Source organism: Gorilla gorilla, chromosome 1, assembly GCF_029281585.2.
Source record: "Gorilla gorilla gorilla isolate KB3781 chromosome 1, NHGRI_mGorGor1-v2.1_pri, whole genome shotgun sequence".
NCBI lineage: Eukaryota > Metazoa > Chordata > Mammalia > Primates > Hominidae > Gorilla > Gorilla gorilla.
The window spans coordinates 97,236,018-97,254,981 of NC_073224.2; the positions used below are offsets into that span (position 1 = coordinate 97,236,018).

Genomic DNA, 18,964 nt, shown 5'->3' on the forward strand with positions numbered 1-18,964 from the left:
GTTCACAAGAACAAGAAACCTGTCACAAACACTCTATCCTGAGATCTATGCAAGTAGTTGCAAATGATCACCAAGAATAAATAATACCTTTAACTTAGGGGAAAGTGAGAGGTGGACTATGATATCAACCTGAGATAGAAGAAAGCTTAAACATGTGAGAGATGGATTACAGTACAGCCTGATTATTGTTAGGAGAAACCCACATGTAGTTAACACAGATTTATTAGAATGTAAATTCTAAAATAGCAAGCACCATGATTGTTTTATTCAATATTATATTTTCAGTACCTGGCATTGCCTGGCGTATTTTTGAGAAGTTGCTCAATAAACAGTTGAATGAATGGATTATATCACTTGGAAGTACACTGGTTTCACTTCTAAAATTGTTTTGGGTTCCTAGGCAAAGGGGTTGTTAAACCAAAACACAGTGTTAGTGAACATGATAGAAATATCTGTTATGCAAGAATAGATAGACCTTTCTAGTACTCACAGTACAAGTTTATGGAAAGGTGGTTAATATTAAGAAAGCGTAAAGCAAGCCTTAACTCATGAGCTGTCAATCAGAAATTAATAATTTCTCATATTGCTAAAATCCCTGTCTACCTAACCAACTCAATGTTCTAAGTAAGTTCTACTTGTCTTAGTCCATTTTGTGTTGCTATAAAAGAATACCTGAGACTCAGTGATATATAAAGAAAAGAGGTTTATCTGGCTCATCGTTCTGCAGGCTGAGAAGTTAAAGATCATGTCTCTGGCTTCTGGTGAGGGCTTTTGTGTTGTGTCAAAACATGGTGGAGAAATTCAAAGGGGAAGTGAACATGTGCGAAGAGAACAAAATCTAAGGGACATCCTGGCTTTATAACAGCTACATCTGGCAAGAACTAATCTGATCCCACAAGAGTTAATGCACTCTCATAAGAGTGAGAACTCACTCATTACTGTAAGAACAGCACCAAAACATTCATGAGGGACCCACCCCCATAGCCCAAATGCCTTTCACTAGGACTCACCTTCCAACAACTCCATATTGGGAATAAAATTTCAAGATGACGTGTGGTGGCGGCAAACAAACCATATCCAAACCATCATACCTCCTCACCAGAAATGAGGTTGAAATGTTCTTATGAAGCCCCTGCTGCTCCATTTAAGTACTTCAGCAAATCTTCCCAGGTTCTGTCTGCTCTCCTCTGCTTCCACCCCATTGTCCCATTATGGAGTTTCCAGATTCTATCCTACTTCTTCATATCTGGTGACTGCCTCTGTTCATTCTGGCCAAATGGCCTCATGAGTTTGAAATCATGACATTGGTTACCATCCTGAAGCTTCTGGATGCTATCTTTCTGATTCCACTGACTACATGCTCTACTTATTATCAGTGAGAAAAGCCTGTCTTATTTCCCATATATGTAGCTCAAACTCCCTCTGGGATCCTTGCTTCTCTGGGAATGCAACTCATATCTGTTGACGATGGGCCAGGCACTGTGTTCCATGCTTTTCATAACCATAAAAATAACTACTAGTAATAGCATCTGACAATTATTTTGCAGTGTGATAGTTAGGATGTCGCTTGCTCTGCTAAGAGTTGTATCTGAAATGTACATGGAAAGTCCATTTCAGAGAGTATTCTGTGTATGATCTCTGTGTACATTTCAGAGAGAGTAACTGGGACCAGGTTATAGAGGGCAATGTCATATTTAGAGGTTTAAATCATGTCCTGTAAGAAGTGTGAATCCATGGAAGAATTTTAGACAGCATATTCATGTGAGCAATATTCAGAGTATAATATTTTTTGATGACATCAATAGAACATTATGAAAACCAAGCATTGTACAGTCCTACTGAGGTTTTTGAGACATAAAGTTATGTTTGTCTTCACACAAAATGATCCCAGTCTCATACTTTTTTGGTTTTCATTCTGACTTCTTCTAGTTTTATTCTTCCTGTTTTATTACTTGCTGTCAGGTTCTCAACTATTGCTTACTTATATCATTATAGTTGTCTCCCTGATGCAACCTCAGACCCCTTTTTGATCGATTTGTAGCTGGAAACACAAATAGGAGAATTGTGATAGCAATTCCACACATATTTTGAATCGTCATTAAAATGATTGTTAGTAGCTTTTAAGTATTGCCACTGTTGTGCTCATTGAGTGCTCTGGCTTTGCGATATATCTTTCTAGTTACTTACAGGTTTTCCTCCCCGTACTTGGCAATTGGAGTTTTCAGGATAATGAAACACCAATTACCAATGAAACACCAGTTAGTAGATAGATAAGTAGTAGACATAAGATAAAGATATGGGACTATGACAAGCACTAAACAAATGCCGGTAGCATAATACAATATATATTTTTTTAATTAGGCAGACATACAGATAGGAAATTCAAAGAAGAAAGAGCTGCAGATGTAAGATCTAGTATCCAGTTACTTTGACCAGATCTCTTAGACAGTCATTTCATTTTCAAGTGCTCTCATTGAGTCAAGACCTCAGACCCACACCAAGGGTTTGATGATGACATATCCTCTGATTTCATAGTTCAGAGCCCGCCAGTCCAGGATATTGGCAGGGAGAGGGGTACCCTGATAGGCAGACAGGATATTTTCTGGGGCCAGCACAGAGTCCCACATGTACAAATCCCCAATCTCTCCCACAAAGGACTGGCTCTTATCAAACTTGCCCCCATAGGAATCCTGTTCCTGCCCCAGGACAATCTTGGGCTGAGCTTCCACAAAGTAACCCTGTCGCAGACCCTTTTTCACCAAAGGTGTCCCATTGATCCAAAATTCAGCAATACCTGATGAGGACTCCCAGCTCACACAGATGTGCACTGGAGCCGGGAACTTTTCGATAACTTTGGATGTAACTTTGTGTCTTCCAATGTATAGACTATACTCTCCAATTCTTTCTTTATAAACTAGTAGCTCATTATCCCTGCCTTGGGTATTGTAGGAGAAGAGGCTGTAGGCACGAGAGAGATCACTATAGGCTCGAAAACACAAGGTAAAGTTCTGTAGAGGCTTCTCCAGCGGTGTGATCAAGTTTACATGATCAGTAACAGATTCTCTAGGAAATACAAACACCTTCCCACTGAGGTCTGCGGGATAAAGAAAGAAAGATAATGACCTTCAGTATAAATGCAGGGAAAAGATATCTCAGCTTCAACCTATTTTCTCACTTTATGATTCTTGACCATTCCTTCACCTCCTTACCTGTGTGGGCAAAGGCTTCCAGGAGGCTGGTGAGGACAGAGATCCAAAGCAGCAGCTTGTTCATATTCCTGGCCTAGGGCTGTTATAGCAGAAGCAGTGACCAGGATGAGGGTAGCAGACAACACAGTGGCTGTCCCCCTAGCGTCTGATATTCATGCCCTTAGACTTCAGGTTATTCAGGGTTTATATGCACCTTGGGTGAGGATGGGGGAGGAAGAGCACCAATAATATGTGAGTGATTTTCCAGGTCTGCCCCCTGGCGCTTACGGTGAAGGAGTGGTGAGCCCTGAGCTGGAAAATCAATGGGAGTTATTTATTAGAGACAAGTGATGGCTAGAGCTCCAACTCCTGTGACCCAGATTTTATTGCTGGGAAGAGAGTCATTGCAGGGCAGCAGGGTTATGGATGGGATGAGGCGGTGGGCTGGCCATGTCAGCGGAGCCTCTCTCTGCTCTCTGGGCCTCCTCTCTGATGGCTCTGTGCTCTGCCAGAAGCTCCTGAGCCACGCGGAGTGTATCGCTGAGCTCAGCCCTCCTGTGGGCTATGGGAACAAGGCCTTTTCTTTCTTTTACAGTTCTCAAGTTGTCTTGTATTTGTAGGATATTCTAGGATTCTGCTTTCTGCTGAAGACCCTAAAAAGTGCCTTCAACTTTGACTAATTCAACATCGAGTAATACATCCAGGCAAAGCTAAGGGGAAAGAGAGACTTGGAGAATACTTTCTGTCCCCACGAAGCTTAGTATTTTTCTGCTACTTCTACTCAGTGCTTTTTTTTCATTTGCATATCATGGTGCTTCCTTATCCTAGATCTTTCCATTTCTCATTACGACTTGTTTTCTGGTTACTTCATGCTACCTGCAGAGATGTCAGCATCTCCCCACGTTTTTCTCTCCTCTTCTTTGAGTCCTTGGTCATTGAGTGTATATCTAATCCATCTTTGGTGATGACCCCACTAATACATTTATTCACTAGTTCTCAGTTACTACACTAGGTGCTGGGGATTCAGTGGTCACTGACTCTCCCACAGCCCCAGAGATCTCCACCTTCATTCTTTCTATGTCTCCTTCATTCTCTCTCTGTACAGTTTATTAACCACCACTCAAACCTTCTCTGCCTCTGAGATATCAAACTGAAGTTCTTCTTTCTAGCCACATTATTTCTTTCTCTCTCATCCCTGAATTATATGGTGTCTTGTTTCTCATCCTACTGTTTAGCCTCTTGTTCACTCTCTCTTCTGTTAGCTCACCCCAGACCTAATCAGCCTTTTCAGTGACACAATCACTGCCACCAAGAATACACTTTCTCTATCATTGTTCAAAGTATCCTTCCTATTCTCATCCCTGGGGAGTTTCCATTCTCTACTTTTTTTCTCTAAATGGAATCCCAGGTTGTGAAGCCTTATCTGGCTTGTTGCACAGTATGGGTTAGTGATAAAGTTGGGATTATGCATCTATTGACTCCTGAATTAAATACAGACCATTTGCTTGGAAGCCAATGCCATTTGCAATCTGGCTCTAACCTGGCTATTATCTCAGAATCTAATCCTATTCTCCAGTCAAACACCTCTAATTGTTGTTCTTTATACCTTCCTGGCTTTCTTGATTTCATTACTTCTATTCATTGCCTTCATACTGTCTTGAATTTCTCTCTTATTTTCTTTTCCTGTTTCTAGGAATTCCAGCCATTCTTCCACATTAATCTCAAGCTTATTTAGGTGATGGTTATACTAAAAGCCCAGACTTCACTATTATGTTATTGCTGTCTATGTAATAAAACTAAACTTGTATGCCTTGAATTTATACAAAAATATAAAAAATAAAAAACAATCTGCCTCATGAAGACTTTTCTAATATCCCAACTATACATTATTTCCCCTCTTTCGTACTTCCCATAAGGTTAAGATCAAAGACTTTGGGATAGAATTCCAATGTTGCCATTTACTAGTGGCTGACTATTCTGCAAGTCACTAAACCCCTCTGAACCTTAGTTTCCTTCTCTGTGAAACAAAGATAAAACTATCTACCTCACAGTGTTTCTCTAAGGATAAATGAGATACTATGATATACATAAAGTACATGGAACAGTATCTGGATGGTTATTATTACCATCATTTTAGAGCCTTTATGGCTGTTACCACTATCTGTCTCATATTATAGATATTATTGTATTTATCTTGAATCCCTTCTAGACTGAATCTGGGTATTAGGACTTATTTATATTTAGATCATTGATTTCATCTAACAATTTTCTTACACATGAAAAGAAACTGTTACATATTGTGGAATCAAAGGACTCAACTTTGTGTGAGGATTTTTTTTTTTACAAGAAACAGTTTATTAGCAACAAAAAGTAGAATACAATTGAATAATATGATAAGGTAATACTGGAAGTAGGAGCAGGAAGGTAACCTTTCTTGAGAACCCAGGGACTATGCAATTCCCTAACATTTCCAGATATTAATTAATAAGTGCCATAAAACTCAGAGAACACAGGGCTCACCAGATGCTTCTAGTTTTCTTCATAAATAAGTAAATAATCATTATCTTAACAAAAAATGGTTTGCAAATTAATGTCAAAGAGAGCCTTCTCTAATGGGAGATAAGCCTAGGGAACAGATCTTGGGGATAAGTGACACAGCCTTAGACTCATGGTGGGAGAGCTTGGAGATAACGGCTTTAGATAGCTGTTGGGGCCAAGTGCAAGGGTTTGCAGTTGAATATGAAAATGTTGTGTTATACACTGTGAAAAGGAAACCTTGGTTGGAAGGTAGGGTCTATAGTATAATTGGAAAAGGGAGAAAAAGTGGAGTCTGATTCTGTTGTCTAGTTTCCTTCCCCAGAATATGCTTCTCAGGCCTTGGAAGAGAACAGCCTGCACTTCAAGAGTTGTCAAAGAGGAAACTGAGAATTATTTTTATTGCAGAAAGGAAAAGTTCTGATGTCAGGATGCAGGAAAATGAAGCCTGGGTCTTCAGAACTGGGTGCAATCCTCACAGTGAGCCAATCCTCACTGCTGCTGGATCCTCCTGGGTGCCTTCCTGCCAGTGAAAGTTCAGGTCAAGGTGGCGGCTCCTGTCTGGATGGCTATGGAAGAGTTGAGGGTGGGGGAAGAAAAGATACAGTATGCTGAAGAGAAACAGGTCCACCTGTGTGCCACAAACAGAGTTGTCTTGGCTACATTAATTGGCATGCAACAAAGTTTACCCTCAGAGAGTATAGTGGAAGAAGGCATCATCAGTAGCAGAAAGAGGATCTGACTCGGAGTTTCAAAAAAGCAGAAGTGTGAGATATAACAGGAGATCACCTGAGGGATTAAAGAATACCCTAAAGATGCTTTCTGAGACCTCAGGTGTTTGTAGAAGACATTAAGTCACAGTAACCAACGGGAAAGACTGGATAGGAAGAGACTGAGCAGAACAAGATTTGTGTTCAGTAAAGAATTATTTGCTGTGTGTTCTGTCAGTTATAAGGGAATTTGAGACCATTTAGATGGAAAGAGGCAATGGAGGCATGCATCAAGAGTAACTGATTATCACTCTGATATGTGGTTGGATAAAACCAAAGATACAAAACTTAGACTGATGGCAGGGTCTTATTGTAAATGCAAAAAAGGACAAAGATGAGAATTAAAAATATATATATAGAATATGGAACCATATTTCTTACTGCAAATCATGTGGAAAAAAAATACGGTGCTGCCAGTACAGATAGGACAATTGAGAGGATGTTCACTTGGAGGAGGTGGAGGGTAGGTGGTAAACTTTGTTCCTCAAATGCTAAATTTGAAATGATAGTATGACTTACGTGTAAGAAAGGTCTTGGAGAATTTGTAATACGTGATGGCCACTTGGAATTAGAAATACAGGTTTCAGAGGAATCAACATATAAATGATAATGAAACAAAAATGAATTTTGTCTTTCAGTGGAAGAGAGAAGAGAGGAAAGGTCAGGGAGCCAACCACTGACTTGAGGAAACATTCACATTCATGGTGTTAGAGGCAAGATAAGAATGGCAGGTGGGGAGGGAGGTGGGAGACAAAAAATTATGTTTGGCAGAGAGGATAGCGTGTGGTGTCATGGAAACCAAGTCAGTGTAAGTGTCCAGGAAGCAGTATCCAGTGGTATTAAATGCATCAGAGAGATCTAAGTTGAATGCATGCTGGATTTAGCAATAAAAACTTCAGGCTTAACCTTTGAAAGAGCAATTTTCATAAAGTGAGCATGTCAGAAGCCAAGTTTCAGGGAATGATGGAGGCAGAAAGAGGAAGGGAGTTTGTTTCCTAAGGTTCAGTAATTCTGACAAAGAGCAAAAGGAGAGAAACAAGATTCTCCACAGGAGACTTGGGATTCAATGCATATTTCCCACACAGTTTATAGATTGTCTCTTCTTGACAGAGTGGCTATCATGTCTTTGTTGCCCACCTAATAACATTTCAGCCAACAACAGAGAAAAATCAGTGTCCACCTGAGATTATGACTGACCTTTCTACCAAAGTAGCTCTTTCAGACTCTAAATGCCAGGCTCAGGCTGCTGTGAACTCCTACCTCCCCTTCACAATTCTGGCAGCTTCACAAATTTGTCAGTCACTTTCCAGGTCATGCTGATACACCAGAGTCTTTTCTTGATCCCATTTCTCTGCTCCTAATTTCAGGGTTCATTTATAAAAGAAAATCTCTGCTAAGTTTTTTTTTTATCTTCTACTTTTAGGTTTAGTGAGACACCTCGACCATATTACCTCACTGAAATCTCACTTTTAAGTTCAGAATTCACCTGAAACTGCTCTCTGGAATGTCACCATATCTCTATCTTAGTCTTTATCTTTCTTGACATCCCTTCACTCTTACACTTGTCTTTGAACAACTCATCTTTATAGTTTTATAAAATATAGATTTTATTGCTGAGATTAGTGTTTATTCATTTTTTAAATATAAATTTTTAAATAAAATTTACCATTCACTGACTCCCACTGGCCACAACCATCTTCATGCTGTTCACAATCCCTTCATAATACCTGGGTCTTCTGGGAGGAGATGTGCAAAGAAGAAAAATATCACACCAGGGACTCAGTGTAACTCTATATCTTGAGTATGTTTAAATGTTCCCTTCTCTGTGTCTAGGAATATATTTTCCAGTCCACAGTGATAGAGAATACATGCATTGAAGATGCAGAAGCAGATTCCTTGCTTGTGCAGCTACAAGAGGTCTTGGCTAGAGCTGTCTTGTGCTACTCTTGTCATCTTGTCAACTATGCCATGTTTCTGCTCATGACAGAAACATGGCAGCACAAGAGTTTTGTTATGCTGATCTATTTTATTGTTATCCCTAAAACTTCAAAATACAAAGAAAGAACCTCACAGAAGCTGACGAAGTTCACCTTGCTTGTTGTCTCCAGCTTCTGTGAGTGATGTCATCCACATGTTAACTTCAGCAGGGAATGCCATCATCTTGAGTCTTACCCACATTGGTCATGTATGTTTTCCTGAGAGTGTTGGTTAGTTCAGCGACTTTATACACTAATCCTTATTCTACAATACTTTCTAGTCTCATAGCTCAGAACCAGGAGATTTTCTTGGTCTTTGTCATCTTTTTTTAATTTCTGGATTCTTTCTTTTTTAAAAAAAATTTATTTAAGATTTAAAACAATTTTTATGAGTATGTAGTAGGTGTATATATTTATGGGCATGCACTGTGATATAAGCATATCATAGAGAATGGGGTATTCATCCCCTCAAGCATTTATCTTTTGAATTACAAATAATGGTCTTTGCCATCTTGACCACCATTGATTGCTGTGTATTTGTCTGGGAATTCCTGGAGTGCACAGTCTTTGTGAATAAGAGGGCATGTGCCCAGCTGGTGTGTGGTGCCTTTTGCATTGGCCTGATCATGACAGTGGTCTAAATAACCACAGTGTCACAGAGGTACAAAAGGAGCACATATGCTATTTAGACTGCTTCTTGTTTGACACCCTTCTTGTCATGAAACTCTCCTGCATTGACAATACTATCTATGAAATAAACAGTATTTTATTCGCCACACATGTGTGCAGGTGTCCATGGGTTTGGTCTGCATTTCCTATATTGACATCCGTGTTACCTCCATCATGCTTAGAATTTCCTAATCTGAGGTCTTTGCCACCTGTGTCCCCCAACCCCCACCTCATCATGGTCATTGTCTATATGTCTGTGCTTGTACTGCTTACCTCAAGCACAAGCCAATGAATTCAACAGAAAACAGGTCTTTTATAAGAGACCTACATTATCATCATTCATTCTGCCTCTGGACTCTGTTGTTTACACTCTGAGGTACATGGAGGCCAAGAATACCATGTACAGAGCTGTGGACAGAAATATTTCTTAACAGATTGACTCATTTCATCAGGAGACCTTTAGTCCAGGGCAATGTTTTTCCTGCTCATAAACATTTTACATCTCATAAGAAGACCAAATAGAAAGTTCTGTTGTGAATTGGTTCAAACACTTAGACTGCTTTTCTACTTCTAGAAAGAAGGCAGAATCTAGGATTTCTGCTCAGGGTGCACATTACTGCAGAGGCGAGTGGCACTCCAGTAGCATTTTGATGACTTATTTTTATGTGTGAGCGAGTTGATTGAAAATCCTCCTAGCTCCCACTTTACCTGGCCATTTGGTGCTTGACTTTTGTCTCTGAGTGGAGCAGAACTACTGATGATAATGGCAGCAGTGACTTCAGTTAAAGAATCCCAGGGACCACCTGAGACTTTCTGCAACTCCGTGATTTCAGCTTTATGACCCTTAATTGACATTTCAAAAAGGCTTTCCTTACCATGTGCTGATTGAAAAATAAATAGTTTAGCAAAGAGAGGTCCTTCTTTCCATGAATTTGTCCCCACTGGCCACTTAAATAGTGTGTGTTTAGGTGAAGTACCCTTTACTTCTGTGGGAGGAAACAAAGACTTTTTAAAACCACATTATTGCTGCAGCCCCAGAAGCTGAGAAGAAAGAGAACAGATGGGTGGCTCTTCTCAAAGAATGGTGCCTTCGTCTGGATTTCCTCTTCTTAAACATTTATCTTCTTGTTCCTTGAAGGCTTTTAGGGATTGTTAATTCCACAGTGGCTGCATGGTAACTGTTGATTGGTGGTGGCTTATTTTGGGTAAGTGCATTTGGTTGTTCTTCTCTAAGCATGGACCACAATTTTCAATCATTTAAAACTCCAAGTACTGATTTTCCCTTCTTCTGGGTGGGTGAGAGGTAGTGGGATAAGCGGCTTAAAGTTTATTTTTGTGTTTCCTAGTAGAATTTTTCTTCTGAATTGCTCTTCTCTGCTCATATCTTACACTTTTTCCTGGTGAGTAGTTACGTGTGTAATTAAGAAAATTGTCATGTATATCCACTGTGAGACAGAGCTACAAGGTACGTTCCCAAAACCCAGGTATCTATTTCATACACTACTATATTTCGGGAATAAGTGACTCGTTATTAGTTCAGCCCGAGGTAAACTCTTTCCATTTTCTGTCTTACGCTTTTGCTATATATATTTTTGTAACCACAGAAGCAGGCCTGAGGCACATGTTTGGTCACTTGTGATCTTCTCTCCCTCCAACAGACTGCTGGAGGTCGAGGGCCCCAGGTATAGTGGGTGCCCTTTTCTTTCATTTGGTGGAACTGTGTATGTTAATAGGTGAAATCAATGCCTCAGTGGTAATCAGCACATTTTGTGCCTTCAGGGGTGATTCTGAAACTGAAGTTCCTAGGTCCCTAGGGGGTTCTTGAATGAGTTTCAGTAGGTTTGTAAACTCTCTGAAATTGTGTGCAAAATATTGCAAATGTATTTTTTCACCAGATTTTCAAAGAAGTCTCTGATCTACCAAAGGTAAGAATCTATTGTTCTGGAATAGAGTTTTGCAAAACTGTTTTGACAAAAAATTACAGTAAGAGGTTTTGTATTGCAACAGTATATGTCTACATGAATACACATATAAATATATCTTAATCAAAATTATCATAAAACTACACAAAAGCTTATGTCAAATCCTGAACTGTTTGAGAAATGATAAGGAGTGCTGTGAGATAGAGAGGTGGGACTAGAGGAGAGAATGATAGAAAATGTATTTGAAGAAGCTGGGCTCCATCAGTGGTGATAATGGTAAGGGCCACCACCATCATCATAATCATCATCATTGGCTACTCTACTCTCTTCTCTTCTACTCCATCCAATCAAGATTGATTGCTTTTTCATCTCTTCTTTCATGGAACTTTGCAAATACCTTCAATATTTTAGTTTGTATTATGGTGTTATTTCCTGTTTTAAAAACACATCTTTTTTTTCAATATAAAATGTTGTCATATTTTCACTCAAAATATAAATGCCGAGTATTGATAAGGCATTTATATTTTGTCTAAGCCAGATAAAACCTTTACCTTTAAGAAGCTCAGGGTCTCAAGAGAGCAACTAACATGTAAAAAAAAATGCAGATATTGGGGTAGGTGCACAACTAGGTAGGTGATGGTGGTAGAGTGGTAAGTGTTACAAGCCTTTCAGTCAATTTCCAGAGACTTTAAATGATTGCTTCGATAATTCTGATGAGTTGAAAAGATGTCTGTTCAAAAGAAGGTTTTTGCTGAGCTCCTCATGTTACTATTCCCTGAGTTTTTGTGTTTTCATTTTGTGATTTCGCTAATATCCTTTTTACCATTATAATGTCTTTCAATAAATACATCTAGCCACTCTTGAAGTATCAAGTACTGGATCCTGCACTAAGGATGCAGAAATAAATCCTACTTAGTCGGTTTTGGGATGGTAACAATGTAATTACTCTCCCTCACATGGCAGCAAAATAGGAGCAGTAAAGGTTACATTACAGGGAGCTGCTTACAGTTAATGAAGGATCCTAACTATCACTATGGAGGTGGAGAGCTGCCTACAGGTGGGCTTTGTGCAGGAGGCAACATTTGATTGGGATCTGAGAAGATGAGTGAAAGTCTGCTTTGTGACAAGGAAAAAAGGAGCATTGCAGACAGTTGGAGAGTTCAGGAAGCCAATGTGCAAGCCAGTTGTGTTCAGGGCTGTTTAGAAAATGCAGAAATTATAGAATATTTTAAAGTATATGAACTCTTTGGATTTTATTCTTGTTGCTGTGAGCATATTTTTGAAGGGTTTTAGACAGGAGAGAAGTGATAAGTACACATAAAATAAACGACTATGACAGGAATAAGACAAGTCAAATGCACTAAATAAGAGGCTGTATTACAACTTACAAGATTTCAATCCACCCCAAATTATCTCATACATTCTTTGCTCAAGTGCTTGTTTCTAGGACATACCATGACCACTCACACCTTTGTACCCTTCACATTCCACTTTCTTTGTCAAAACCTGTAAGTGAAGGACAGGGATGGTAAATCTCAGGTTTCTGTTTTGGGCAACCAGGTGATCAATGGGTGGTAAGAAACAGCCTCTCTGAAAAAGTGAAACTTAAGTTGAAATGTTTGTTAATAAAAATAGCAAGACATTTTAGATGATTTAAGAAGCAGAAGTTTCCTTAGGAGATAACCACCATGACTCTCTCAAAGGCGGAGTCTCATGGCAGAAGCTTAAGGAGATCTGGTAGTATGGGAAGAGGAAGAAAGGAAGAAGAGCAGTGCTTTCAAAGTACATGGCTTTTTTTTTTTTTGTAATGAGCAGTTTTCATAGGTTTGTCCTACATTTCCATATGTTTCAGTTGAATATATCTTTAAATTAAAACAAAGATTTTAAAGAAGCAATAGGATTCAGAACTCCAAAAAAATCAATGTTATCTTAACACATTTATTGATCACCCACTTTGTGCAAAAAGTCTCTGTTTTAGGCTTTTTTTTTTTTTTTTTTTTTTGAGACGGAGTCTTGCTCTGTCACCCAGGCTGGAGTGCAGTGATGCGATCTCGGCTCACTGCAAGCTCTGTCTCCCGGGTTCACGCCATTCTCCTGTCTCAGCCTCCCGAGTAGCTGGGACTACAGGCGCCCACCACCATGCCCGGCTAATTTTTTGTATTTTCAGTAGAGACGGGGTTTCACTGTGTTAGCCAGGATAGTCTCAATCTCCTGACCTCATGATCCACCCGCCTCAGCCTCCCAAAGTGCTGGGATTACAGGCGTGAGCCACCGCGCCCGGCCTGTTTAAGGCATCTTTGAGTTTTGCTTTGCAACAAGTAAAGAAAGAAGCAAGATTTAAAAAGTTGAGAACAGACAACACCCATATTAGGTAAGGGTAATACTTGCTGTGGTAACAGATTTACTACAAAATCTTATGGCTTAATATTAATTCTTAATATTAAGAATTAAGAAATAATATTTAATAATTAAGAAATAATACTTAAATAATTAAATATTAATTCTGGCTCATGTAAAATATAACTACACTCTCCTGATTGGCAAGAAGTTCTCCTCTAATTCTCAACTCAAGGACACTATATCATATGGCTCTGCTTTTCTTAGGGCTTCTAAGAAAAGTCTTGTGATGGATGTTCTACCTCCAGGTGACAACGGGAGAAGTACAATGAAAAAGCCTCACCTGCTTCTTTACCATGATGGTCTGGAAGTGGTACATGCCACTTCCGCATGCATTCCTTGGCAAGAACTTCTGCCATAGAATCCTATCGTTTTTAGAGTACAACTAAGTGAGTTTTCTGTACTGAGTTTTAAGTAGGTCCATAATGATTTTATTCTTAAAATTAATGTTTAGAGAAATTTTATTAAACACATCTACCATATGAAGTAAAATTTTCTTCCTTAGTTTTATTTTTTAAAACTTCTGTGGTTGTTACTGTCTCATTTGGGGGCACTTCTGGAAGCTAAATATAATCTTGTTCCTAAATGTTTCTGCTGGTCATATGGGCAGATTAGTGTTTTTGTCAGGAGGAGGAACAGTTGTTCTTAGAAATGAGTGAGGTAGAGAGGGAGAGACAGAGCTTTTTCAGTAGAAGGAGAGAAGAGACATTGGAAACCCCACTTAGACAAATTGACCTTCTGGAAACTCAAAAGCAGATTGTCTGCCAAGATTGCTGAGTGAGATGGAAGCTTGAAGATAAAGAAAACAGAAAGATTGAAGCAGATCTTTGGGTAACGTGATGGAGGGCTGGAGATGGGATAAATAGATAAAGGGATTGCTGCACAACCACACTTAAAATTAAACTGGCGTTTGGCACTGCTGTGGTCCAACCAGCTTGTGCCTCCCTCCTTTGGACATCCATTTGCATGGGCCCAGAGTTGTAGGAGTAAACATCCTAAGAATGTTGTTCTATGTTTACAGTTTGAGGATCCCATGTACTCTGTGTCCTCAGGACCATGTCTTACGTGTGTTTCAGTGAGTGTGTCCAACAGAGGTACACAAAAGGAAGATTCTAACCCCAAGATGATGTAGCTCTTGAAGAAAGCAGGAGAGACTTCTGGGACTTATGATGGTAAAGGTGGGCGTTGGGGGGAGGAAAAAATGGCATGGAACGAGTTTCAAGAGAGAAGGGTTTGTTTAGTAATGAGGCAAAAAATTGTTTCTGGACACAAGAGATTAAGTTTCATATTTGCAATCTAGGAAGTATAGTGTAGAGAGAAAGATCATGGACTCCTACCCCAGACGCTGGCTCCCTCCCAATCCTGTGTCTGCCTCTTTCTGAGAGAACTCTATGAGTTACCTCCCAGTGTCTTAGGTGCCCATCTGCGATAATGGGAATAATGACAGTACCTACCTCACTGGGTTTCTGTGGTGTTTAAATATATTAATTTTGCATGAAAGATCTAGTACAGTGGCTAGTACATAGTAAATACTTTTATAATGTTAGTTATCTTTATCATTTATATTCCTCTCCTTTACCTATCAGTTTTGTTAAAAAAAAAAAAAGGCTGCTAAAAGAAAGTATAAATAGAGAACAAATTTAAAAATTAATGGAAGGAAGAACTCTTAGCCTATGAGTTTTAAAACATGAATGAATGCTATTATTAAATGCCTTTAAAATCGATTATATGATCATACATATTTTTTAAATGAATAGAATTTATTTCTTGGAACAGTTTTAGGTTTACGGATAAATTGAGTAGATAGTACAGAGTTCCCCTGTACAGTTTCCGTTTCTTTTTTTTTTCTTTTTTTTCTTTTTTTTCTTTTTTTGGAGACGGAGTCTGTCTCTGTCACTAGGTTGGAGTGCAGTGGCCCAATCTCAACTCACTGCAACCTCTGCCTCCCAGGTTCTCCTGTGTTAGCCTCCCGAGTAGCTGGGACTACAGGTGTGCACCACCACGCCCAGCTAATTTTTGTATTTTTAGTAGAGACAGGGTTTCGCCATGTTGGCCAGGTTGGTCTCAGTCTCTTGACTTTGTGACCTGCCCACCGAGGCCTCTAAAAATGCTGGGATTACAGGCGTGAGCCACTGCACCCAGCCACTGTTTCCCTTATTAATACCTTGCATTCATGTGGTGCATTTATCACAATTGATAAACCAATACCGATACATCATTATTCACTAACATGCATAACATTAGAGTTCACCCTTTGTGTTGTACATTTCTTTGGGTTTTGACAAATGCGTTTTATGTGTCTACCATTACAATGTCATACAAAATAGCTTCCCTACTTAAAAATCCCCTCTGCTTTACCTACTTATACTGCCTCCCCCTAGCAACCACTGATCTTTCTGTCTCTATAGTTTTGCCTTATCTACAATGTCATGTAGCTGGAATCATACGGTATGTAGTCTTTTAAGACTGGTTTCTTTTACATAGAAATATGCATTTGAGGTTTCTTCATGTCTCTTTATGGCTTGATAACTTATTTTCTTTTTATTACTGAGTAATATTCCATTGTATAGATGTACCACAGTGTGTTTATCCATTTACCTATTGAGAGATATCGCTCTGGCAGCCAAGATGGCCAAATAGCAACAGCTCTGGTCTACAGCTCCCAGCGTGAGTGACGCAGAAGACGGGTGATTTCTGCATTTCCGTCTGAGGTACCAGGTTCATCTCACTAGGGAGTGCCAGATAGTGGGCGCAGGTCAGTGGGTGCAACGCACCGTGCATAAGCCAAAGCAGGGCAAGGCATTGCCTCACTTGGGAAGCACAAGGGGTCAGGGAGTTCCCTTTCCTAGTCAAAGAAACGGGTGACAGATGGCACCTGGAAAATCGGGTCACTCCCACCCTAATACTGTGCTTTTCCAAAGGGTTTAAAAAATGGCACACCAAGAGATTATATCCCACACATGGCTCGGAGGGTCCTATGCCCACGGAGTCTCACTGATTGCTAGCACAGCAGTATGAGATCAAACTGCAAGATGGCAGCCAGGCTGGGGGAGGGGCACCCACCATTGCCCAGGCTTGCTTAGGTAAACAAAGCAGCCAGGAAGCGTGAACTGGGTGGAGCTCCCCACAGTTCAAGGAGGCCTGCCTGCCTCTGTAGGCTCTACCTCTGGGGGCAGGGCACAGACAAACAAAAAGACAGCAGTAACCTCTGCAGACTTAAATGTCCCTGTCTGACAGTTTTCAAGAGAGCAGTGGTTCTCCCAGCACGCAGCTGGAGATCTGAGAATGGGCAGACTGCCTTCTCAAGTGGGTCCCTGACCCCGACCCCCAAGCAGCCTAAATGGGAGGCACCACCCAGTAGGGGCAGACTGAGACCTCACACAGCCGGGTACTCCTCTGAGACAAAACTTCCAGAGGAATGATCAGACAGCAGCATTCGTGGTTCATGAAAATCTGCTGTTCTGCAGCCACCACTGCTGATACCCAGGCAAACAGGGTCTGGAGTGGACCTATAGCAAACTCCAACAGACCTGCAGCTGAGGGTCCTATCTGTTAGAAGGAAAACTAACAAACAGAAAGGACGTCCACACCAAAAGCCCATCTGTACATCACCATCATCAAAGACCAAAAGTAGAAAAAACCACAAAGATGGGGAAAAAACAGAGCAGAAAAACTGGAAACTCTAAAAAGCAGAGCGTCTCTCCTCCTCCAAAGGAATGCAGTTCCTCACCAGCAATGGAACAAAGCTGAAAGGAGAATGACTTTGATGAGTTGAGAGAAGAAGGCTTCAGATGATCAAACTACTCTGAGCTACAGGAGGAAATTCAAACCAAAGGCAAAGAAGTTGAAAACTTTGAAAAAAATTTAGACGAATGTATAACTAGAATAACCGATACAGAGAAGTGCTTAAAGGAGCTGATGGAGCTGAAAGCCAAGGCTTGAGAACTACATGAAGAATGCAGAAGCCTCAGGAGCCGATGCGATCAGTTGGAAGAAAGGGTATCAGTGACGGAAGATGAAATGAATGAAATGAAGCAAGAAGGGAAGTTTAGAGAAAAAAGAATTAAAAGAAATGAGCAAAGCCTCCAAGAAATATGGGACTATGTGAAAAGACCAAATCTACGTCTGATTGGTGTACCTGAAAGTGACGGGGAGAATGGAACCAAGTTGGAAAACACTCTGCAGGATATTATCCAGGAGAACTTCCCCAATCTATCAATGCAGGCCAACATTCAGATTCAGGAAATACAGAGAATGCCACAAAGATACTCCTTGAGAAGAGCAACTCCAAGACACATAATTGTCAGATTCACCAAAGTTGAAATGAAGGAAAAAATGTTAAGGGCAGCCAGAGACAAAGGTCAGGTTACCCTCAAAGGGAAGCCCATCAGACTAACAGCGGATCTCTCAGCAGAAACCCTACAAGCCAGAAGAGAGTGGGGGCCAATATGCAACACTCTTAAAGAAAAGAACTTTCAATCCAGAATTTCATATCCAGCCAAACTAAGCTTCATAAGTGAAGGAGAAATAAAATACTTTACAGACAAGCAAATGCTGAGAGATTTTGTCACCACCAGGCCTGCTGTAAAAGAGCTCCTGAAGGAAGCACTAAACATGGAAAGGAACAACTGGTACCAGCCACTGCAAAATCATGCCAAACTGTAAAGACCATCAAAGCTAGGAAGAAACCGCATCAACTGACGAGCAAAATAACCAGCTAACATCATAATGACAGGATCAAATTCACACATAACAATATTAACTTTAAATGTAAATGGGCTAAATGCTCCAATTAAAAGACACAGACTGGCAAATTGGATAAAGAGTCAAGACCCATCAGTGTGCTGTATTCAGGAAACGGATCTCACATGCAGAGACACACACAGGCTCAAAATAAAAGGATGGAGGAAGATCTACCAAGCAAATGGAAAACAAAAAAAGGCAGGGATTGCAATCCTAGTCTCTGATAAAACAGACTTTAAACTAACAAAGATCAAAACAGACAAAGAAGGCAATTACATAATGGTCAAGGGATCAATTCAACAAGAAGAGCTAACTATCCTAAATATATATGCACCCAATACAGGAGCACCCAGATTCATAAAGCAAGTCCTGAGTGACCTACAAAGGGACTTAGACTCCCACACATTAATAATGGGGGACTTTAACACCCCACTGTCAACATTAGACAGATCAACAAGACAGAAAGTTAACAAGGATATCCAGGAATTGAACTCAACTCTGCACCAAGTGGACATAATAGACATCTACAGAACTCTCCACCCCAAATCAACAGATTATACATTTTTTTCAGCACCACACCTATTCCAAAATTGACCACATAGTTGGAAGTAAAGCTCTCCTCAGCAAATGTAAAAGAACAGAAATTATAACAAACTGTCTCTCAGACCACAGTGCAATCAAACTGCAACTCAGGATTAAGAAACTCACTCAAAACCACTCAACTACATGGAAACTGAACAACCTGCTCCTGAATGACTACTGGG

General features: G+C 40.1%; 1 protein-coding gene across 1 annotated transcript; it reads right to left on the bottom strand.

The window, feature by feature from the left end:
- Positions 1-2,329: 2,329 nt before the first annotated feature.
- LOC101128639 (serum amyloid P-component) lies at positions 2,330-3,379 on the bottom strand. The gene is made up of 2 exons (XM_004027068.5): positions 3,210-3,379; positions 2,330-3,094 (listed from the first exon to the last, which is right to left on the bottom strand). The coding sequence occupies exons 1-2, from the start codon at positions 3,271-3,273 to the stop codon at positions 2,487-2,489; spliced, it is 672 nt and encodes a 223-aa protein (XP_004027117.1). The 5' UTR covers positions 3,274-3,379; the 3' UTR covers positions 2,330-2,486.
- Between the last annotated feature and the right edge of the window lie 15,585 nt (positions 3,380-18,964).